Source organism: Arachis duranensis, chromosome 4 (genome assembly GCF_000817695.3).
Source record: "Arachis duranensis cultivar V14167 chromosome 4, aradu.V14167.gnm2.J7QH, whole genome shotgun sequence".
NCBI classification, from domain to species: Eukaryota; Viridiplantae; Streptophyta; class Magnoliopsida; order Fabales; family Fabaceae; genus Arachis; species Arachis duranensis.
The window spans coordinates 121829081-121852745 of record NC_029775.3 but is presented as its reverse complement, the minus strand read 5'-3'; the positions used below and the strand labels follow the sequence as shown (position 1 = coordinate 121852745).

Below are 23665 nucleotides of genomic sequence, written 5' to 3'. Positions count from 1 at the left end.
ATTCAGACACCTACAAAGCAGAATTATCTGTCAACCGGGTGAGTCTTGTCAATAATGGGGATGCTACCTCAAAGCAAAACCAAAGCTATTTTTCTTGCTGTTCAAGGTGACTTCTTTTTCGTCTTCAGTTAGTGCATGAACCACCTTTTTAATTCAGTTTGATTTAATTAAATGGATTTGCTTGTTATTTGAGGGATATGATTTGAGAGAGTTCTTTAATTACAGCTATAAGTCATAATATAGTTACAAAAACTATTATCTTCAATTTAAGAAAACCAGTATAATTGTATAATTGGATACAATGAGAACGTAATTGCAACAAATGAAATAGACTTCCATTTATGTCTTGTTAAGTGAAATTCTCCAATGATTTACTGACTTCTTGATTTGTTCTATTGAACGAACTTACTTCTAGTGCTCATTGAGTTGACCGTTATTATCATGGTATGTCAACTTATTGGTGCTTGTTGAGTTGACTGTTATGATTTATCATGATATGTTACACGATAATAATAATAAAAAATTAATTTAAATAATTTAAATTTATTTTATTTAAAATTAATTAATGAATATTAAATAAAATAAATTTAGATAATTTGAATTAATTTTTTATTATCTTTTGAATTTTATTATATGTTTCACTCGTTTTTACCTACGTAAAATAAGTCAAATACAGCTTAGTTTTTTTCGGCTAGGAGCTTTAGGCCAACAAAATACTACCAACTAGAAACTACCGTGGCAACATTGTGTTCTTGATATCTTCATGGAAAATCCTTAGCTCTCCTTAAAGTTGATCAATGAACACAAACTCTAAGTATATGTCTAAATCTTGTGTACATTAAAAATCGGGTCCTGAACCTGCATATCTTGTATTAGAATATTGGTCAATTAGAGGTCCAAAGTTAACTTTAAACTTTGATTTGACTGTATACGTTATTTTTTTAGACAGGTTAGACGGCCTTCACATTATCACATCACAAATTTGACTAATTTCTTTGAATATTAAAAAAATTTTGGTATAATATTTAGTTATTGAATTTTGTAGTATCTTTTAAAATTATAGGAGCCGAATAATATGTCTTCTGCGTATTAACAATAGGCCTTTCACGTTAAAACATATAATACATAGAGACGGGCATATTATCCTATTTCTACAATTTTAAAAAATACTATAAAATACAATAACTGAATTGAGTGTTACAGTATAATTTTACTCATATCTGAACAAATAAACGCACAAATTAACGTACATATAATCATATATTACACACACCCATAGAGTAAATTGCTAACGCACAATAAATTGCTATTAAGCCAAGGTCTCGATCACACGGTATACCTTACCTAATAATACATATCTATATCAAGTAATTTGAATAAGGAGATTTCTTATATGGACATAAGAGCAGTAAATCTTCCTTTTTGGTAATAAACGTTTCTATTATTATAAGAAAAAAATACACCACTTGTTATATGATAATTTTCTTTTGGTAGATAAGTATTATAATTCAGCAACGTGTTTATTAATTATTTTTTGTGTGACTGAAATAAATTAAATAAAAAAAACAACAAATAAAATAAAGAACTGTTTAAATAGGGGGATAATTCCGTTTAAAACTACTCTTAAACTCTTCCTAAGATAAAAGAGGCTCCACATGCAAAAGTTGTAACTTCATCGCCATTTTTGTCATAGTATCTGCCACCGTATTTGCATCTCTCATAATCAAACGAAAGTCAACACGCCAATTCTAATGCATGATATCTCTTATTTTGAGCACCAATGGATCACTAAACCCAAAACCATCTTGTGTAACAAGATTAAATGCTTCCACACAATCCGTCTCACAAATAACATCTCGTTGACCCACATCCCAAGTTAAGAGATATCCTCTCCAAATAGCAAATAATTCTCCTCGAAGAATACTAGTACTCTCAATCATTTCCAAACACCCTCTTTACCAGTTCCCATTACAATCTCTAATAACACAAGCAAAACCAACACTATCACCCGAACCAAAATAACTAGCATCACAATTAATCTTAAAAGTACCAATAGATGGTGGATTCCAAAAACTATTTAGAGTAGAGGGAAGAGACATACGTTGTAATTCAAAAATATTCCTAAACTCCTTTTCTGAAGTTAATGCCAGACAAATCACTTTTTCCGGAGGCCAAGTTTCATGGGATTAAAGATGTCATTATTCCTTACTTGCCATATCCACCAAAGTCCCGAAAAGAACTTGAACGGATGCTCTCTGCTATGATACAAGAACCAGTTCTTCAAATCCAAATGATGACAAGAAATATCCAACCTATGCTAGACAAGCTGAGCTTTTAGACAATTCCGAATACAATGTAAAATCGATTCCTGGCTAAAAAGACATCTTGAACACCTATCCGATGACGACATCCCTCTTCTAAAGCGAAAACTTGCAGTAAAAAGAGCCTCCTTAAAACACAACCGTTTATTAATTCATTTGTTAATATTTTAAAGATACTAAAACTCAATCGTAAAATAAATTATTATGTATTGTATATATTTATACACATTTTATATAATTTTTTATTAAATAATTAATTACTAAAATAATCAATTTTTTTACAGATAAATAATCAAATACTTTTATAACAGTATAATCAGTCCACTTATTAATACAAAAAAATTTACTATCATTATATTTTTATTTTTTATACTCTTATTCATATTTTTTCTATAAATATGACTTTAATTTTATTTTTTTTTTAAAAAATTATTATAAAGATAAATATATAAACATTATGCATTCTAATATATATTTTTATATAAATAATAGTGACTTTTTTCATATAATATGATTAATTTGTTACATATGTATAAAATAAAGCAACAACTGTGAAACTAGTTAAGATGATAAATATTTTAAAAAGAGTTATGCTATGTGTATACTAAAATTAGTTACCAAAGTATAAAATACATTTTAAAATATAAATATACATTAAAAATAAATTAAATTACACATATATTTATACATAAATATATTAATAATTAATTTTAGTAACTAATTTTATTGTACAAATAACATTTTTGTTTTAAAAGATACAGAAATATAAAGTATAACATTTTGTATCAAAAGATGTGTTGCTAGAAAATAATTTTTTTTCGGTCAACAATCAATCAACAAAGTAGTAAATGCGAAAAGAAAACATTATTTAGCCAATTTTTAGCTAACAATCAATCTAACTAAGTAAAGTATTCAAGAGTCAATGAATTATAATTCAAATGGTATAGTTTTTTCATATTTATTTAAAAATTATGGGTTCGAATCTCCCTTATTTTTGATAAAAAAAAATTAAAGCATTGCACACAGTCAAAGAAAAATAAAAATAAAAATCAATGATTGAAGTTTATTGATGATTTTATAATTGTCATCATCATATAAAGATATTTTATTTTAACTAATAGATGATAAATTTTAAGACTTAATTTTTATATGTTATAAAGATATTATCTTTGTTTAAAATGTGATAAAATAAATAAATCACACTATTTAAACTAAAATAATCATGAGAAGATATTTTTCATATCTTTATTAATATAATTGCCTTTATTAAATTATATCACAATTGTATCACCATTGTAGAGGCGGAGCTTCGTTAGGGCAAGGGGCATGGCCTCCCAAATTTTTTATAAAAAAATTAGTAGAAGTCCTTCAAAAAATAAAGAGTAGTTGAGTAAGCTTAAATACTTTATTATAATTTAGAGTATCTAAGTTCAATTCCTATCTCATATTTTTATTGTATAATAATTTTTAGTTTTAGAGTGGGCTTTTATTGGCTTCACAACACATCAAAATTAAAAGATAAAATCAAAACGTTTTGCTAAAAAATTAGGTATTTTATTTATTTAATTTAATTTTTATATGATAAAAAATATTAGAATATTCAATATTTATTGATATTATTGTATTTGTATAAATTGATAAAAAAATTCAATAAATATTATAAATTTTTAAGAGGAATGCTAATATTCAAGAAGGAGAACATATAACTTCTAAAATATCAACACTTGTAAATAGTTCTTCTACTTTAATGAATCACAAAGAAAGTGAAATACAACTTTCAAAAATTCAAAGAGTTGCATCTGATAAGTTTGACCTTAATTTTTTGGAATGAGACCCTGGAAAACGGCTTTAAATTTTGCAATATCACCCAAATCAGAGAGATGAGGTTAGACGAACTTATCTTAAATGGGGTCCATATCAAAAATATCTTAAAAATTATCTTGTATCTTGTAGAATTATTTATTTATTATCTTATTAGTAACAAACTTAAAGAATAATTATATTTATAAATTTTATTTTGATATAAATATTATTATTAAATTTTATGTTAAATTTTTGCCCCCTCTAAAATTTTGTTTTAAGCTCCGTCACTGCACCATTGTGCATGGCATCTAAACTAAAAGTACCCTATTTTCTATTTTTTTAATATATTTTGATTTAATTTTGGTGATTACTTTTTTGAATGTGCTTTGAAAGAGTTTTTGTGAATATGTATAATAATTTGAGGTCTGCTATCTTTTTGTCTTACAAGCTATACAAGTTTAAGAAAAAAATATGCGCACCACTCCTTTAGAATCGAGCGTCCAACGCATGCGCCTTAATCACCATTCCACAACACGTTCATTATGCCGCACTCTTCATCTTCTTCCTCAATCAAAACGCAAACCGTCAAGATTCAAGCGACATTCGAAACAAACTACGATTCTGCAGAAACATTCTAACTCCTCGCGAAGAGTAGAAGAAATTAAGAAGAAAAGATACAAATTTCCATCAAAAATCATAAGAAAAAACAAAGAAACATTATTCAAGGTACTGTTTTACTGTTCTTCTAGGTTTTTTTTTAGATTGTCTCTGCCATGTGCCTTATCCTTAACCAGCAAAACATTAAAAGATTTCAAGAAGAAATATACTGTCTCTCCCATGTTTTGGGTGTATTTCTGTAATCCTTTGGGTGTATTTCTGTAACCGTTAGGGTGTATTTCTGTAATCCTTTCTGTAACTGTTTGGGTGTATTTCTGTAATCGTTTGGGTGTATTTCTGAAGTTCCATTATCTTCAAAACGATTTCAAAGCTTAATTTCAGAAACCATATGAAAATAAAAAAAAAACGAAGCAAGAATATATAGAGAGAAAACGCACGTAAATAACGAAGAAGAATGCACGAAGGAGATCCAACAAATTTGGCAAGAAACTCGAAAAAGGAAATGAAATCTTTTGAAAAATGAAAGTTATATATTTGCGCGTTAATTGATTTGAATTGATTTAAAAGTCTATTAAAAAAGCACGTAATATAAGCAACGCGTTTAATAGGTTTCGTTCCCTTCAAACTTGTAAAGCTTATAAGCACAAAACACAAAACAACTTTTAGACGTGCTTAGTTCATTCAAAATGTCTGGTTCCTTAAACGTTGCGATTTATCACTTTAAAAGGAGAAAAAATATTTATCTTTCATTTGCCAAAATTGCGACGAACTACAGATCATGTTAATAAGAAAAATCTTAAAACTGTATGATGGAGGTCAACCGTAAAGACATACAAAAATTCTAGGGTGGATGTTATCCCACACCCATACACATACCACATCCCAATCCAGCAGCAAAAACTTCTGATGTTGTCAATCTGAAAGATCCAATTTGACTTAATCATAAAACCAAGTGTTAAAATTCTAACAATTTTTAAGAATAATTATTTTTTGGCCCAAAAAGGAAACACCAGACTTAGGAATTTAACTCTTTTAATTTTTAAAAACAAGGCTTCAAGCGTCAAACTTTGAATCACAAAAATGCCTAAAAAATTCGAACTGTATCGAAGAAAAGTAATAATTTATGTGTAGCGGTTGCTATCGTCAACTACCACAAACAATAACAAAAGAAGTTTTTATTGATTACTTATAAGGGGAGATAGTGAATATGGGGTGATATATCCATGATGAGATATGAGTGATGACTTTAGTGATAGCCTACAATTGCCCCATGGTGAGCAGCAATATGGATCTTCTAGAAGCTCTGGCTACAGAGAAATGAAAATGACAGAATAAGCAAACTTTCTTTTCAGCGCATTGAAAAGGAAAATGACTTGTGCAGATATTTTTTAATTTGTGCATTTCACTAGCGTGAGATACATGGATGGATCGATCAGATATGAGACATCAAGTGGTAGGGTGGGTCACTAACTAGAGAGAGGTCCAATACCTCCTCATCTCAAAGCCATTCCTGCAATACTGATAGTCCTCAATGGTCTTTTCGATCTCAGACTGTGTGTTCATGACAAAAGGGCCATACTGAGCCACGGGCTCGTTCAGTGGCTGGCCTCCAATGAGCACAAACCTGAGAGGCTTTGAAGAGAAGTTGTTGTTGTTGTTCCAGACGCTGAGGCCATCCCCTTGGCTCAGAACCAGCACATGGTATGGGCCAGTTGGCGATGAAGTTGGAGACCCGAACACTCCTTCACCTTCAATGACGTATACAAAGGAGTTCCATGTCTCCGGAATGCTCTGATGCAACTCAGCTCCGGGACGTAGCTTGAAGTCAAGGAACATGGTTGGAGTTCGAGTATAGACCGGGGAATGCACCCCCATTGCTTCTCCTGCTATCACTCTCACCTCCACCCCTTCCTGCTCTGCCGTTGGTATGTTCTCGCTCAGAAGTTCTTGGTAGTTGGGTTCAATCCTGAGAAGATGAGAATAATAATAATTAAAATGTGATGAAACAATGATATTCAATTGAATTGGTGAATTCTTACATCTTGTTGTTGGCGGATAAGTTGATCCATAGCTGCAAGCCGTTGTTGTTGGTTGGTTGGGCAGGCATCTCAGAGTGAATGATTCCCCTGCCTGCAGTCATCCACTGAACATCGCCAGCTCTGATTGTGCCCTGGTGCCCTGCAAAATCTTGGTGAGTTATGCCCCCCTGTAACAAGCTAAGAGTGTCAGCCTTTTAACATTTTTATACGAGACAAGAGACGGAAAGTAATATATATATACCTCTAGGACGTAGGTAACGGTCTCAAAACCTGTAAATCCACGCAAGAGAATGAGAATTGATATAGATAATCAATATTTGAGGCATGTCAAATTAAAGAATGTACCTACCTCTGTGGGGATGATCAGGGAATCCTCCAGGGGGGGATACTGCAAAACAAGTCAGACACGCAATGCAAACAGGGTCATATAAAAACCGACGAAGCTAAGGGAAGGGCAGGGCTTGCAAGTTGCAAGGAGATGGAGATGTTACCTGAGAAGTGATCCAACATCAAAAATGGATCCAAGTTCTTCAACTCGCTTCTGAGAATCAACAAAACCAAATTAAAGCATCATCATTCATCAAGGCAAGATGGATGGATGGATGGATGGATAGAAAGCAATACCTTCCAATGCCTCTTCTGACAACAGCCCCATCGCCTTCGCGTTGAGACTTGGCCAGAACCTTCTTGAGGACCAATCTGGGTGTGCTGAAAGCAGATGATGATGCCGACATGGTGATGGTGGTGGTGTTAGTGGTGATCCTCCGATTGAACGGCAACAGGTGAAGGTGCCTTGCTATTAAACCTCTCATAAACTAGCTAGTATATGAACTATGATGATGGAGGGTTTGCAGACATGCGTATATATATATACACACGGCCACGGGGATATGTATATGATTGAGAAAGTCGATTAATATTAGAATAATGTGGGACGGAACTGGGAAGAGAAGATGAAGGAACGCGCAGACAACACAAGACCAAGACGCCTTATGGATTGTAGGCGTGCGTGGGCAAATATAACATTGTGGCCTTGTGGGATCCACTTTCTCCCCTTTCAACAATCATCACCGTGACATCAGCCTCTTGTCATCATCATCAACCACCTAAGAGATTTTAGTTATTACAAATGAGAAATATTTTTTTTCTAAAACAGAAAATAAATCTTAATTTTCTTCTCATTTTACCTCACTTCGAAATGTATCTATATTATTAGTTAACACTACTTATAGTTAATAAATGATAAAATCAGCCACATATTTTATTAATAAAGGTGATCTAATTATCTTTTCAAATAAATTCTTTTAAAATATAACAAATATAATTATCTTAATAAAAAAAATAAATTGAACGGAATTTAATTATTGTATTTAATTTTTTATATATTTAAAANGTGCATACATTATTCTTATATCTCATTACAATAGACAACTAAATTTATCTTTCAAATATAAAATTAAGAAAAAAATTTGTATGTACACAATAAAAATTAATACCATATATATATATATATTATTTAATTTATTTTTAATATATATTTCATATTTTAACACATATTTTACATTAATAATTAATTTAATAATTAATATTTTTTATACACATAACATAATTATTAAAAAAAAACCTACAACAAAGTACAACATTCTTCTATCTCATTAATTACTCTAGACAACTATATTATTATTATTATTTAGAGAACAAATTTCATTTTCATAATTTCATATAAATAATTGGTGTTATTAATATATTTAGAATATATACTCTCGAATCCAACAAGATATGTTCAGTGGTAAACAACTATATGATCCATCACATTTGCACGAGATGACATTGAAATAAGTTGTACTATTAAAACGTTGTACGCATTGTTTACAAATACTCTAACAATGTATTTTATTTTTCTTTTAATTTCTTTTTAATATTTTGTGTCAAAATGACACGGATAATTTTTGTTTCCATTATTATATATGCTTCTTTTTTTTTTTATGAACACCGTAAATTTTCAAAGAGACTTATTAATATTTTTTAAACTAAGGGTCAGTATGTTAAGAAAGTGAATTTACATTGAAAAAGATTCAATGAGGTTTAATGTTTAAAAATTAAAAATTATCCTACCTATAAATCATTTTACTTTTTTATTTTTCACTTAATAACTATATTCATAAAAAGACCAGACATGATTATTTAGAATGCTGAGAAAGAACGGGTTGACGTCTTGACGAGATGAAATTTGAAGAGGTAAGAGAAAGTGCCGACGAGAAAGAAATTTCTATGAAAAAAAAAATGTTAAATGGAATGTTCAATTTGATTATAGGTGAAGGGATTAAGAGAGAGCTGAGAAAGGAAGAGTGGGAATTAGTGATAATCAAACTCCCGCCGGGGGATGGGGAGAAAGATATCACTACTAGTCATGAGAAGGAGACTTAAAGCTGTGTGGGGAAAGAGATATAGTCGAGCTGTCATTTAATTTTGTCTATTAACCCGTAATAATATTTCTTCTACAATATACGAGTAATAATTATTATTTTATTGCTAGTGTAGTAAGTGTACTAATAACAAAAGTAAAATTAATGAATATATAAGTATTTTATATTTTAAGTAAAATGTATTGAGTTTTACATATAACCCTTTTTATAAATTCTATATGGCAAAAGATATTTAAAAAAATACACACCAAAACTTTTATATCCCTATTATATATACTATAAAATTATATAGGGTAAAGTACTAAATTGGTCCCCTACTTTTGGGCGTATTTCTGTTTTAGTCTTTAAGGTTTAAAGTGTCTTATTTGAATCCAAAAAAGTTTCATTTAGCTTTAATTTAGTTTTATGGGAGGTCAAAGATAAATAATTAGCGAAATTTCCTATATGACAGCAGTATAAGAACAAGGTCGACAATCTAGATAATAAGTACAAGCTCCAACGGCACAAAATCAACGTAGATGCATCAATACATTTATTTATCATTTTTCTTATAAATAAAATGAAATATTTTCTATAAAATTAAAAAATGTTAAATACATGTATTGATGCATTTACGGTTAATTTTGTGTCTTTGGAGTCTGTAGTTATTCTCCAAATTATCGATCTTGTTCTTATACTACTATCATGTAGGATATTTCGTGACTAAATTGAAGTTGAATAAAACTTTTTTGTATTCAAATAAGACACTTTAAACTTGAAGGACCAAAATAAAATACGTCTAAACATAAGGGACTAATTTAATACTTTACTCAATTATATATTGTATAGATCTAATAGTGGATCATGAATGGACGTCAATGATAAAGTTCTCTTTTTCGTGATACAACTATTGCCATTGTTAATTATATGCTGCTCTTAGGCTGGCAAATAAATACATTTATTTAATAAAATGAGAAAGTCTTAGAAGATCAGTAGATCTTGTGGTTTTTAATTATTAATTAGTTATTAATAATATTTTTAATGATGTAAGATTATATATAATGATATATAATCATTCAATTTTTTTATGATAATTAAATACTGGCCAAAATTTAACAAAAGTTCTAATCCCTAACACTCTTCTAAAAAAATAATGCAACTCGGGCTAATATTTCCATAGTTACCCCAATTCAACCGGCCATAATAATAGCTTATCAGGTTATTGTTTTAATTAATAGATTATAGGATGAATGGATTCACTTAGTAATAATTAAATAATAAGGTAAATAATTTTTTAGATTTTTTATTTTTAGATCAACGGATTTGAATTCTATTTTGTGTATACAGTAATTTATTAGCCAGTGACAAATCCTTCAATGGAGCTCAGTACCACGACGAATTAGTCATTGGCCTATCGGGTTAAGGGATACCGTAAAAAACAAAAAAAAATAAATATTTAGGTCAAATTTTGATTTAGTTTTTAACATTTTAAATATTTTACTTTTGTCTCAAAAATTTTAAGTAGGTTTAATATTGTCCTAGTGTTAAATTATTAATAGTTAACAGAATGAGTAATGCGTGTTATTAGTTAAGTCGTATTTTTTTATGTGTTAAAAAAATATAACCAAAATATTTTTGTAATATTTCTTTTTCTTAATTTTTTTGGTACAAAACTCTAAATCCTAATAACTATTTATCAACGATTTAAAATCAAAGAAAAAATTTTATATTAATAATCGCAACTGGATCGATTTTACTTACATACTGAAATCAAATGCTATTGACTTTATCTTTAATATGCAAATTTTGTGTCAAATTTAATGGTGGAACAACATTAAACTCGCTTAAATTTTTTTTGAAATTGAAGTAGGACATTCAAAAGTTTTTAGGATTGAAATAGACGTTTGAAATGTTAAGAATCAAACTAAGATTCATCTCAAACTTTAGGACCAAAACAGTACTTTACTCTTAAATAATAAGTAAAGTAGATATTTTATTGTTAAAATTTAAAAAATATCTTTAATTTTATTTTACTCCAATTTTGTTCTCCAAATTTTTTATATACATCAAATATATTTCTCGTAATTAAATTTTTAAAATGTTTATGACTAATCCAACAATAATGTATATATGATAGTTATGTCTCGTTTATTTGTGTTAAACGTTATTCTTATGAAATTATTGCTGAATTATTCCTAATTTTTTTAAAAATTTAGTTACCAGAAATATATTTAATGTAAATAAAAAATTTTTAAAATAAAATAAAATTTAAAAATTTATATTAAATAAACTATTATCTTTAAATTTTAATTACTCATTTGTTAGTTATATTCATTATATTTATAAAAAAATAAAGCTCATAATTACAAAAATAAATTGGACCTTTCGATTTTAGGAGATATAGAAATCAAACTTTTCAATTTATGAGTATGAAAATTGTATTCTCCAATTTTTTAATTTTCGTTTTAAAAAGATTAAAAAAATCTGAGATAAACAAATTTGATCATTCGACTTTAATTCTTTTTAAAATTTTAAAAAATACAAAAAATTATAATGTTTAGGTAGGGCTAACCCACCCTATCTTATCCCATTAGTCTGTTCTGCTCTGTTTATTGAGACAATCCTAAATTATTATTCCGCCCTGTTTAACGGTGGATTGGCGGGCTAAAACATAATTATCAACCAACTTTTCAAAACAAATTAATGAAATTAATATTGTCCAAAGCAAAACAAACATTGTCCAAAACATATCATTACCAATTCTGCTAGGTAGACAACGGGAGTGTAAACAACGTGAACAATAGGTTGTATTTCTATTATGAACCATCTAAGTTAATTAGTCACTAGTCTAACCAATAGTCAGTCACTCATGTAACTTAGTTAGTTAGCTTCTCTGCAATATAATTGATTAGTTAGTTAGAGTAACTTTTTCTCACTAAGCAGTTAGACTCCTGTGTTATGTACATGTATATATATCCCATCTGTAACACAATTGATCAATGAGATTACTCATTTTCTCTCTGCATTTGCATGTCATAACATGGTATCAGAAGTGAATTCTCTTCACGATTCCGCTACACTTTCCTTCTCATTGTGATTTTCCGGAAAAAATTTCCGATTTTCTCGCCTCAATTTTCTTCTCCTTCCTTTCTTTTTCGAGCTGCTTGCTTCATCGATTCCGATCAAGATGTCCACAATCTCTAAATCGAATTTCTCTCAAGGCAACTCGAACTCTCTGGTACAGTCTTCGCCAATTCCCGAGGCTTATTCGCTTCAGTTCGACGATTATCCAGGACTTGTGCTTGTTTCTCAACCGCTCCAAGAAGATAATTATGCTTCATGGTACAGATTGATGCGTCTTGCGTTTAGTGACAAACGCAAGATTGGCTTCATTGATGGTTCTTTGCAGAAACCATATCCAATTGTTCATCCAGTGCTCGTAGAATCTTGGCAATGCACCAACGACATCGTCACGACGTGGTTGCTAAACTCGATCTCCAAGGACATTGCTACGAGCGTGATCTATGCGGGTTCAACCGCTTTCTTTTGGCAGGACCTGAAGACTCGTTTCTCTCAAAGCAATGCACCTCGCATCTTTGAGCTGAAACGATCTCTCATGTCACTGACCCAAGGCTCTCTCTTTGTTTCACAATACTTCACGAAGTTGAAGATCCTTTGGTAAGAACTCAATACCTTCAAGCCTCTGGTCTCATGTTCTTACGGTGGTGTCAAATCGATTCAAACCTACATCGATCAAGAATATGTCATGTTGCTCCTCATAGGGCTCAATGAAAATTTGGCAAATGTTAGAAGCCAAATCTTGTTATTAGATCCCCTCCCTTCAATTGGCAAAGTTTTCTCTCTGGTCTTGCAAGAAGAGAAACAACGGGTACTTACTTCTCCTCAACCTAGCCAGCACATGCCATTTGCAGTCAAGTAGTCTCTGAAGTTCTCTATGCATCAAAATTTGAAGTCAAAAGGTAAGAAAGATTGTCCAAATTACTTTCACTGTGGACTCATGGGACACACTGAAGACAAGTGTTATCGCCTTCATGGCTATCCACCAGGCTATCTGCAAAACAAGACTCCCAAACCTTAGGTTCATCATGTGACTCAAGTGAATCATGCTCAAGAAGTGCAAGATTCATCACCCATCTCTCCCTTTTCTCTCATGGTAGCTCAATATAACCAATTGATGGCTATTCTTCAACTACAGCAAGTTGTTCAAGACATTGAACCTGAGATATATGCAGGTGAAGTGTTTTCTTCTTGTTACATGAACCAAAAGACAATTCCAAGTGCCTGGATTGTTGATTCAGGTGCTACCACCTATAACCAACTCCTTTAATTCTCTAATTGACCAAAAATCATTATCTAACCACTTTGTTTCTTTACCTGATCATACTAAAATTTGTGCATTAGCCATTGGTAATGTTGTCCTCAACCCTTCTTTAACACTTGTTAATGTCATATTCATTCCATCATTTAGAGTTAATTTGATTTCGGTTAGTTCCTTCTAAAATTGTCAAATTGTAGTGTCTATTTTTCTGACCTATTATTTGTAATACAGGACAAGAACTCTAAGCAGTTGATTGGTAGAAGTGATGAAGTTGATGATCTATTTAGTTTTGCAATCACCACCCTTAATTCATGCTCCCTCTCTTGATGTTGATAATTGTCATTTAGTTTCTTCTGTTAGTAGCTCTACTTGGCATGCAAGATTAGGTCATACATCTGAAAAAGTCTTCAATAGGTTGAATTCTATTTTGTCTTCAACACTTTTAAAATTCAATCACTCCAATTGTGATGCGTGTTCATTAGCCAAACTTAGGCGTTTATCCTTTCAATCAAATAATACCTTTTGTTGTGCCATTTTTGATTTGGTTCATTGTGGCATTTGGGGGCTTATCGTGTCGCTACATATAATAATGAGATTTTTTCTTACTATTGTGGATGATCACTCTAGATTCACATGGACCTTCTTGTTGAAACATAAATCTGATGCTGCTAATACTCTTATCAATTTCTTTAATATAGTTGAGACTCAATTTAAGACCAGGGTGAAGCAAATGCAATCGGACAATGCAGGTGAACTTTTCCTCACTGAATACCTCAATTTGAAAGGGATAGTGTATCAATTCTCATGTGTCAAAAGGCCTGAGCAAAAATTCGTAGTTGAACGAAAACACCAGCATTTGCTCAATGTGGCTCGGGCTTTATTCTTCCAATCCAAGGCTCCAATTGAATTTTGGGACGAATGTGTTATGTCTGCCACATTTCTCATCAATAGATTGCCTAGTCCTTCAATATAGCTCTCCGTATGAGAAGTTATTCTCCAAACAGCCAAACTACCATTTTTTATGGGTCTTTGGTTATCTAGCTCATGCTTCCACCCTTATTTTCAAACAACACAAATTCTCTCAACGTGTAGTGCGGTCAAATTTCATTGGATATCCTTTTGACTACAAGGGATATAAGCTGTATGATCCAATCACTAAAAAGATTTTTATCTCGAGGGACGTTACATTTGTGGAGTCTGAGTTTCCATTTCAACAATCTTCTAAGATTTCCAACACCACTGTTGATATCTTTCCTGATGTGGTTATGCCTCTTTTCCTTCCCGATGTGACACCTAGTTCCTCTTCACCTGCCACCAATGTAGAGCCACAACTTCAACAAGTCCCAGTTTCATCTCAGGCAATTCCCACCATTGAACCTCGTCGAACATCTAGACCATCAAGACCACTTCCATACCTCAAGGATTACCAATGCCACAATGTTTACCACATGAATTTTAAACATCTCTCTCAACCTCATTGTGCTTTCATTGCCAATGTTGCTGCAATCCCTGAACCTACCTTTTTCTATCAAGCAGTCAAGTTTTCAGAATGGCAAAGAGCAATAGATGAAGAGCTCCAAGCGATGGAAGACACAAATACTTGGTCTTTGGTGTCCCTGTCTGCTGGAAAACACACCATTCGATGCAGATGGGTCTACAAAGTCAAATGCAAAGCAGATGGTTCTGTGGACAGATATAAAGCCAGAACTCATTGCAAAATGATACACCCAACAAGCTGGTGTGGACTTCAAGGGCACATTCTCACCCGTGGCAAAACTCACCACTGTTTGAGTGCTTCTATCGTTGGCAGCCATAAACAAATGGTATTTGCTTCAAATGGATGTGAACAATGCCTTATTGAATGGGGATTTATTCAAAAGAGGTATATATGGACCTACCTCTCGGCTACAATTCCAAAAATTATGGACTTGTATATAAGTTGAACAAGTCTACTTATGGTTTGCGGCAGGCTTCCCGTCAATGGTTTTGCAAATTCTCTTCAACTTTGCTTAACCACCACTTCAAACAATCGAGGCGTGATTACTCCCTTTTCACCTATGGTAATGGTGACCAAACAGTCTATTTCCTTGTATATGTAGACGATATTATCCTGGCCAGTCCATCTAAGGACATGCTGTACAAGGTGCAGAAGTTATTGGAATCTCTCTTCAAATTGAAGATTTTTGGTGATTTTAAGTATTTTTTGGGTTTGAAATTGGTAAGATCGGATGAGATAATTGTTCTTAGCCAACGTAAGTACACCCTCAGCATCCTTGAAGACACCAATTTTGTTGAATCTAAGCCTACCTCTTTGCCCATAGAACCCAACCTAAAGCTTAGTAGCTCAGATGGGGAGTTGCTCAAAGATCCCGCGAGCTATAAAAGGCTTATAGGGAGATTGATGTACTTCACCATCTCATACCCGGACATCACCTATGATATCTCCACCCTTAGCCAATTTCTGTCCCAATCTTGCACTGCACATCTTCATGCCCTTCATGATTTGCTGTGGTACATCGGAGGCACCGTAGGGCAAGGTTTAGTTTTTTTTTTTGGCAAACTCCGAGAAGAGACTAATGGCTTATGTGGATGCAGATTGGGCAGGTTGCCTGGATACTAGACAGAGTGTCACTAGGTTCTGTGTGTTCATTGGAGATTCTTGTTGCATGGCGATCAAAGAAGCAGACCACAGTCTCCAGATCATATGCAGAATTCGAGTATCGGGCCATGGCAGCAGCTGTTGCTGAACTCACATGGCTGAAAGGCCTCTTGTTTGACTTTCAAGTTGATATTCCCTCTTCTATGTTGTTTGTGACTCTCAATATACTATTCACAAAGCATCCAATCCCACTTTTCATGAGATAACTAATCACATAGAAGTGGACTGCCACTTTGTGCGCGAAAATGTGGTTGCAGGGTTTATTAAGCTCATTCATGTTCGGACGCAACATCAACTAGCTGATGTGTTCACCAAGCTAGTGACCCCAGCTCAATTCAACAATCTCATTTTCAATTTTGGCATGATAAATTTTTATCTGCCAACTTGAGGGGAGATATTATGGACCATTTAAGTTAATTAGTCACTAGTCTAACCAATAGTCAGTCACTTATGTAACTTAGTTAGTTAGCTTCTCTGCAATATAATTGATTAGTTAGTTAGAGTACCCTTCCCTCACCAAGCAGTTAAACCTTGGGTTATGTACATGTATATATATCCCATCTGTAACAGAATTAATCAATGAGATTATTCATTTTCTCTCTGCATTTGCATGTTGTAACAATTTTTAGACCAGTAACCATGAAAAATATCCCAACCTAATTTCACTTTCATCTTTCAGCTTCTCCATTATCTATTTTCACACACACCAAGCTCTAAACTTTATTTTCACTACAACTTCCTATTGTCGCCTCCTTTGAAACGCCGTCCAACGTTGCTGTTCAAGAAGTTGCGGTGTGCCGCCGTTGCTAACTCGCCTAGAACGGAGACGTTGTTCCATGTCTCCTCCATGCCTCACATGCCTCTCTTCCACGCTGCACCATTGACTCTCCACCTCCCTTGAAGCCCACAAAGTTTCGTCACTACCTCCGCCCTTGCACCCCACAGTGGCACCGTGCTTCTATTTCCAACAGTCACACGTTTTCAACAAGTGAGAAGGCCGCCTATCTCCCCACTACGCTTCGCACAACCACACCACCCTATTGCTCCCCTGTGATGCGCATTCCTATCGAGAAAGAAGGCCACCTGTCGCACAGTCACATTCCGACGCCGTGTCATTGCGTCTCTACTTCGTCCTCCTCTTTCGTTGGATGTTTTTTCCCCAAAATATATTTGATGTTTTATTTCCTTATTTGTTGGAGGTTTCTTTTTTAAGTTTTGTAGTTGGTTATTTTTTTATTTAGATATATCTTTCTTTTTCTTTATATGTATTACGAGGATTACCTGAAACGTTGATTTGGGTCTGAACATGAGGTCCAGGTCTCTTTGTATGGCAGCATCCGACTTGTTGATGCCGATGTGCCGCCTGTCTGAGTTTCTCGTGAGGAGGTGGGGGTGGTACCTGCAAGAGACTCTGATGCTTAAGTTAGCAAGGGTTTTAAGTAGGTTTTTAGTAGGTTAGAACGTGAGTTATACCTGGAGGGTGGCAGTGTATTTATAGTAGAGTTGGATGACCTCCTTGGTAGCGGTAGTTCCATCTTATCTTATCTTATATCTTAGGAGTTTATTAGAGTTTATCTTTTAGAGGAGATATAGATTTAGTCACTGCTTCTAGAAGCAGTGACCTACCGTGTTGGACAAGTGGAACTGGGCTCCTTTCATCCTTATTGGGCCTGGTTTTATATTTAGGCCAAGGTATAACAATATGAATGTTTTTTTACTTTCATGAGATGTATTGGATGTTTTCTTTTATTTTAAGTGGAAATTAAGGTGGAGGTGCGACGAATAAAGCGGCTACGATCTTTGGAGAGGGCGGCACTGTATAAAGGGTTTGAGAAAGATAGATTCAGATTTGTGGGACTTTCTTTTTACCATGATTGGAGAATGAAAATGGAATTAGGGTTTAAATATTTTTAATTAATTAAAAATTTGATTTTTAAAGATTAATTTAACATTTCTTTTTTAATTCATTGTGTACGTTATTCAGAATGAGTGTTGTTTTCCTATACTTTATCTATAATTAAATATTGTCCAAATTTTTAATCAATTATAATCCAAATTATAACTTAAAAACGAACAAACATTTCAAATACAAATATAAAAGTAACATTTCAAATTCAATTATTATTTAAGTCAAAAACCTATCAAAAAAGTTTGTTCCATTCTCGTCAAAACCCGTAGATTAAGCGGTACGGATAAGACGAACTTTTTTTATTATAACGATCTCAAATTTTTAATGTGGCGAGTTATATAAGTTAGCCTGGTAAATTTCAACCTGTTTATCACTCTTATTCATTTCACTTCTATAAAAAAAATTAGCATTTGTTTTAATGTTAAAAAATATGTTCTAAAAATTATATTAGGATTTTTTTCAATATTAAATTTTAAAAATGAACTTAGATTAGGGTACTTTTATTAATACGAAGAGACAGAAATTAGAAGAGACGGAACACATGAGGTGATAATTGATAGAAAGAGAAAGGGATGGTAATCGAAAGTAAGTTGGACACGTACCCCTTTTGGAGTCAATGATTCTACTATACGCTCTATTTTATCTTTTTTTTTTTATTTAAAATGGCAGTAAAATGAGTTTCCCTTGAGTTTTTCAGATATTTCTTTAGTTGTTTCAGGCTAACGCCATCTGCTGCTGCTGCTGATTGATTGGGGAATTGCAGCGATAGACAGAAAAGAGAAGATGACGATCACTATGCAGTCGACGCCGGGGAGCTCAGGGTACCTGGATTTGTATCCAGAGCGGAAGATGTCATTCTTCAAGAACCCTTACATTCTGGGCCTCGCTGCTGTCGCCGGCATCGGCGGTCTCCTCTTCGGTTACGATACTGGTCTGTTTCTCTCTCTCTGTCCGCCGATACTACCGCTTCTTTCCTATAACCTAAGTTAATGAAATCGATATGCAATATGCTGTTTTCTAGAGAAGGATGTACATAGTTAAAACTTAAAAGTATTTGCTTTCTCTAAACATTAAACACTATCAAAACTCAAACTCAGTCCATGTTACATCCACAAGCTTATGAAGAAGGTGAGCAATATCTTCTGCCATTGTCTTCAACAGAGTCCTGCATTCGGAAAAAAAAAAAAATACAATAAAATTATACTATTTCTCCTTTTTAAATTATATATAAAGTGATAATCGAAGATCAAATTGATAAATATTTTAACAAAAAATGAAGGCGGCGACAAACCTGATATTTTACTGAAATTAAGGACACTGAAGCAAGAGTCTTTAGCTCAAGTTCCCCTTTCGTCCAGGAAGATGAAATCCCACATTCATTAGCTTGGAGAGCGAAGAGGTCAACCATTTAACCATTATTGGACACACCCTAACCAAATCTAGGTGTTTAGATTCTAGGCATCTACATAAGTTGTTCACAAATGGGCTTTCTCCATTTCCAGCTAGTGATTCTAACAACGTCATTAACAACTCTTCTCCCCTTGCTTCTTCATTTTTCTATCATTTTAATTAACTTCATCACCCACGACAACAGGTATAGAGGTTGTACGATTGACAACACTAACTAGAGACGGTCATGTACATGTCATGTCAGTGAAGTTCTATTGCTCTCATGTGACCATAACTTTTCATTATAAATGTTGACTTGGTGTCAATAAAGACCCAGAGAAGAAAACTCTCAGACAAAATGGTTGCATGATCCCACAGTAGACCCTCTTCTTCATGGCTTTGAAGTCTTACTTCCGTATATGTTGATATTATAATCTGCTTCTTCGAAGATACTAGTCTTGGTCAGTATCCTCCCACTAGAGGAAAAGTGCCCACACAATATTAGAAGTGCTCTGCAACACTCCACTCGGGCCTTCTCATCGTTTAAACTAGCATCAAGTGCCACAGTAATGACATTCACTGCAAGCTCCCTCTATATGCTAAACGTTTGAGGCTAAGCCTGTATGGCAAATTTGTGATGGTTAATAAAATACATGGGGAAATCTGTTTGGGGCAAGGTTATTTGAACATACCAGTAGATCAAAACGTAGTAACATCACAGGAGCTAGGGGGTTTTCATGCGAAGTAGATTTCTTTAGATTCTTAAGTAGAGTGCGCATTGTTTTAAAAACATCTTCGCCCGCCATTGTCACAGGTGTCATATCAGGAGCCCTTCTCTATATTAAAGATGATTTCGAGGAAGTCAGAAACAGTAATTTCCTACAGGTACTATACAATCCTTTCACTCTTCTTCTATGTTGCCAACTCTCTTTTTGTGAAATTAAAATCTCTTGCTAATTTGCTGTCATTCTTGTAGTAGGAGTTGTAAAATTTATTGTGATAACCTATGACTATGAGAGATCCATAATAGTATGTAGAAGTAGAAACCTTGCATCAAAATTGAATCATTCAAGCATCCTAATTGCTGGAGTTTTCAGGAAACAATTGTCAGCATGGCAATTGCTGGTGCAATCGTTGGAGCAGCGGTAGGTGGTTGGATGAATGATGCCTTTGGACGAAAGAAGGCCACCCTCTTTGCTGACATTATATTTACTCTTGGAGCCATTCTCATGGCTGCTGCACCTGATCCTTATGTTCTCATACTCGGGCGTCTTCTCGTTGGCTTGGGTGTTGGTGTTGCTTCTGTTACGGCTCCTGTCTACATTGCAGAAGCATCACCCTCTGAAATAAGAGGATCTTTGGTAAGCACAAATGTGCTCATGATCACTGGTGGACAGTTTCTTTCCTACCTCGTCAACCTTGCTTTTACCGAGGTCAGTTTTTCCAATGTTATGTTCTGAGAGTGTCCTCATTCTTTGCAAATATTCACTTTTGGCTATTATTTCACTTTCTACCTTTCTCATTCTTCATTGATCAGGTTCCTGGAACGTGGCGATGGATGCTGGGAGTATCAGGTGTGCCAGCAATTATTCAGTTTGTTTGCATGCTCTTTCTTCCTGAATCCCCAAGATGGCTATTTATAAAGGTACACAATTGCCTTTAGAGTTGTGTCAAAATGCTACTTTCAAAAGCTACTTGTTTACGAAATTCTCTTAAGATTCTGCTTTTGTGTACAGAATAGGAAAAATGAAGCTGTTGATGTGCTTTCCAAGATCTATGATCTTGCTCGCTTAGAGGATGAAGTTGATTTCCTCACAGCTCAATCGGAGCAAGATCGCCAGAAAAGGAGTAATGTCAAATTCTGGCATGTTTTTCGATCAAAAGAAATCAGATTGGCTTTCCTTGTTGGAGGAGGACTTCTGGTAATAAAACCTTAAAGAGGATACAGTTCATGCAACATAATGAAACATAATTTTCTCGTAGTAGAAAGACCTACATGAAATCATGAATGCTCTTTGCAATTAGTAGGCTAACTAGAATAATCCTGCTTTGCTAAACATGTTTTGAATTATTCAGAAACTGCATAGTTTGAAAGAAACTCATAGGAAATCACAGGCTTGTACTAACTTGCTCTCAAACAGACTTATATACTTGAAAATACCTAGTCATATGAGCATGGCTTGCTTACATCACAAGTATTATATAAAATAAAAAATTTTGAATGGTATTTTGTAATGATCGTTTTCTGCTTTTGGATGTCATTTGCAAGAAACTCGATGTGGTCATGTTTATAACCATTCATTTTAGGAGCCGATATTGTATTTAATTAAAATAAGGCATTATGTTTTGGCTGAATCTTTCCCGTGCTAAATCTTCTGATTACTGTTGACTAAATTTCACTTTTGGCATATATATAAAAGAAAGTCAGGATTTTAATATTAAATCTTATCATTTCAGCTTTCATTTGTATTACCTGTTTGTCTCAAATGCTGTGTAATATGTTGGCTGTGATTGCTCGTTTACACTCTAAAAAAGAAAACTGCCATGTTAAGTTATATGTTGCTTGTCTGGAATTTGAGTGCATTTGGCATTGGTTACCGACTCCATTTAAATGTAAACGACATCAGTTTGTGCAAGTGAAATGTATTCTCACAGAATGCTGCAATGCTTGTGCAGTTTTTTCAGCAGTTCACAGGTATAAACACGGTCATGTACTACAGCCCAACAATTGTCCAGATGGCAGGCTTCCATGCCAATCAGTTGGCTCTATTGCTGTCCCTCATTGTTGCTGGCATGAATGCTGCCGGAACAGTGCTTGGCATTTACCTAATTGACCATGCGGGGCGAAAAAAATTGGCCCTTTGCAGCTTAGCAGGGGTAATCGTATCTTTGGTCCTGTTGGCCTTTGCATTCTTTAAGCAGTCAACATCTTCAAGTGAGGTGTATGGATGGATTGCAGTTGTGGGTTTAGCCCTGTACATTGGATTTTTCTCACCAGGAATGGGGCCTGTGCCTTGGACTGTAAACTCTGAGATATACCCGGAAGAATATAGAGGCGTGTGTGGGGGCATGTCAGCTACCGTTTGTTGGGTGTCAAACTTGATTGTGTCAGAGACCTTCCTCTCAATTGCTGACGGTATAGGGATTGCTTCCACATTCTTGATTCTTGGTGCCATAGCGGTGGTTGCATTTATTTTTGTGATTCTGTATGTTCCAGAGACCAAAGGATTGACATTTGATGAGGTAGAAGTAATATGGAAGGAGAGAGCTTGGGGCAAGAACCCCAATCCAAACACACAGAGACTTCTAGAGGAGGGAAGTCACTCCTAGGTTCATATATCATGTCATCTACCCAAAGCATTTCTCAGAGCACATGTGCAATAGCTGAGTTAGTCTTTTCTGCACTAGTCTCAGCATATGTATTTATATCCCTCCCCCAAGGCTTCGGCCTCCTGTAACTGAAAGGGAGAGCATTCCATTTCATGTCTGCAAAAATCTTATGAATCTTGTGTTTGTTGGGATAAATATCTTTATATGCGCGTGTTGGATTTGATTAATGTGAAGGAAATGTTTTAAAATTTAAAATTGTGGTGGCGAAAGTTGACCTTGCAAGGCTTGTAGCATCACACACCGCTATTGATATCATATGGCTGCGTAATGTGGAGTTCATACACAAAACAATGGTAACCAGAAACAATGTGGAGCCCACGTTTTCTTTTAAGATTTCATCGAAAGAAATTCAGAATAGAAAAAGAGAAATGATATTTATGCTGTTTTTTATGTATATGTCTTTTACAATTTTTTTTACAAGTTATTTTTAATATCAAAAATGAAAAATATATAAATGGTAGTACACGTAATATTCTTTGTAAAAAAGTAACTACAATTACTTTACAATCCTTCATATTTCATATTTTTCAAATATACTAAAATATCCTCATCATTACCTCCTTACAGTTTTTATCGAAAGTTAGATTTCTAACATTGAACATAGTAAGGTTTGTATGTTATTTGCCCTTTCTTATTCTATTTAGTGGATTGTGTTCCATAGAAATTCAATCTTTATTGCATAATTAGTATAAAATGCTTGGTAATTCTCCTGGAGAAATGACATTCTCGCGATGGGGCATCTTAATTTGTAATATTTGATACCATTTGAAACATGGATTAACCTACTAAATTA

At 33.6% G+C, this 23665-nt stretch overlaps 4 protein-coding genes across 5 annotated transcripts in view; 3 read left to right on the top strand and 1 right to left on the bottom strand.

Annotated features, from left to right (window-relative positions):
- LOC107486848 (ras-related protein RABA5d) overlaps positions 1-353 on the top strand; it is a 1800-nt gene extending 1447 nt beyond the window's left edge. The window contains exon 3 of the mRNA XM_021141387.2: positions 1-353. Coding sequence (XP_020997046.1) covers positions 1-110 — 110 coding nt within the window. The 3' untranslated portion in view covers positions 111-353.
- Positions 354-5902: 5549 nt separating this feature from the next.
- LOC107486847 (pirin-like protein) lies at positions 5903-7774 on the bottom strand. 2 transcript variants are annotated; one of them, XM_021141386.2, is made up of 6 exons: positions 7406-7774; positions 7273-7319; positions 7131-7169; positions 7023-7051; positions 6782-6948; positions 5903-6708 (listed from the first exon to the last, which is right to left on the bottom strand). In XM_021141386.2, exons 1-6 carry the CDS (start codon positions 7591-7593, stop codon positions 6213-6215), a joined length of 966 nt encoding a protein of 321 aa, XP_020997045.1. In that variant the 5' UTR covers positions 7594-7774; the 3' UTR covers positions 5903-6212. The 2 variants fall into 2 exon arrangements, with proteins under 2 accessions (XP_020997045.1, XP_015962898.1); XM_016107412.3 differs by having other exon boundaries at positions 7273-7322; positions 7406-7773.
- Positions 7775-12373: 4599 nt separating this feature from the next.
- LOC107486774 (uncharacterized) lies at positions 12374-12868 on the top strand. The gene has a single exon (XM_016107350.1). It carries the CDS (start codon positions 12374-12376, stop codon positions 12866-12868), a length of 495 nt encoding a protein of 164 aa, XP_015962836.1.
- A 5880-nt stretch (positions 12869-18748) lies between these two features.
- Positions 18749-23039, top strand: LOC107486849 (inositol transporter 1). Its single transcript, XM_016107414.3, has 6 exons — positions 18749-19024; positions 20297-20367; positions 20580-20915; positions 21020-21127; positions 21219-21404; positions 22159-23039. Exons 1-6 carry the CDS (start codon positions 18877-18879, stop codon positions 22810-22812), a joined length of 1503 nt encoding a protein of 500 aa, XP_015962900.1. The 5' UTR covers positions 18749-18876; the 3' UTR covers positions 22813-23039.
- Positions 23040-23665: the final 626 nt, after the last annotated feature.

Bases quoted from the DNA above. Each gene is read 5' to 3' on its own strand.
- LOC107486847 (XM_016107412.3), bottom strand. From the start codon at position 7,593: ATGAGAGGTTTAATAGCAAGGCACCTTCACCTGTTGCCGTTCAATCGG. The intron at 7,170-7,272 runs GTAACATCTCCA...CTTGTTTTGCAG, and splicing joins GATGTTGGATCACTTCTCAG to TATCCCCCCCTGGAGGATTC. The intron at 7,052-7,130 runs GTAGGTACATTC...GTGGATTTACAG, and splicing joins CCCTGATCATCCCCACAGAG to GTTTTGAGACCGTTACCTAC.
- LOC107486774 (XM_016107350.1), top strand. From the start codon at position 12,374: ATGTCCACAATCTCTAAATCGAATTTCTCTCAAGGCAACTCGAACTCT.
- LOC107486849 (XM_016107414.3), top strand. From the start codon at position 18,877: ATGACGATCACTATGCAGTCGACGCCGGGGAGCTCAGGGTACCTGGAT. The intron at 19,025-20,296 runs GTCTGTTTCTCT...CCATTGTCACAG, and splicing joins CCTCTTCGGTTACGATACTG to GTGTCATATCAGGAGCCCTT. The intron at 21,128-21,218 runs GTACACAATTGC...TTTTGTGTACAG, and splicing joins CAAGATGGCTATTTATAAAG to AATAGGAAAAATGAAGCTGT.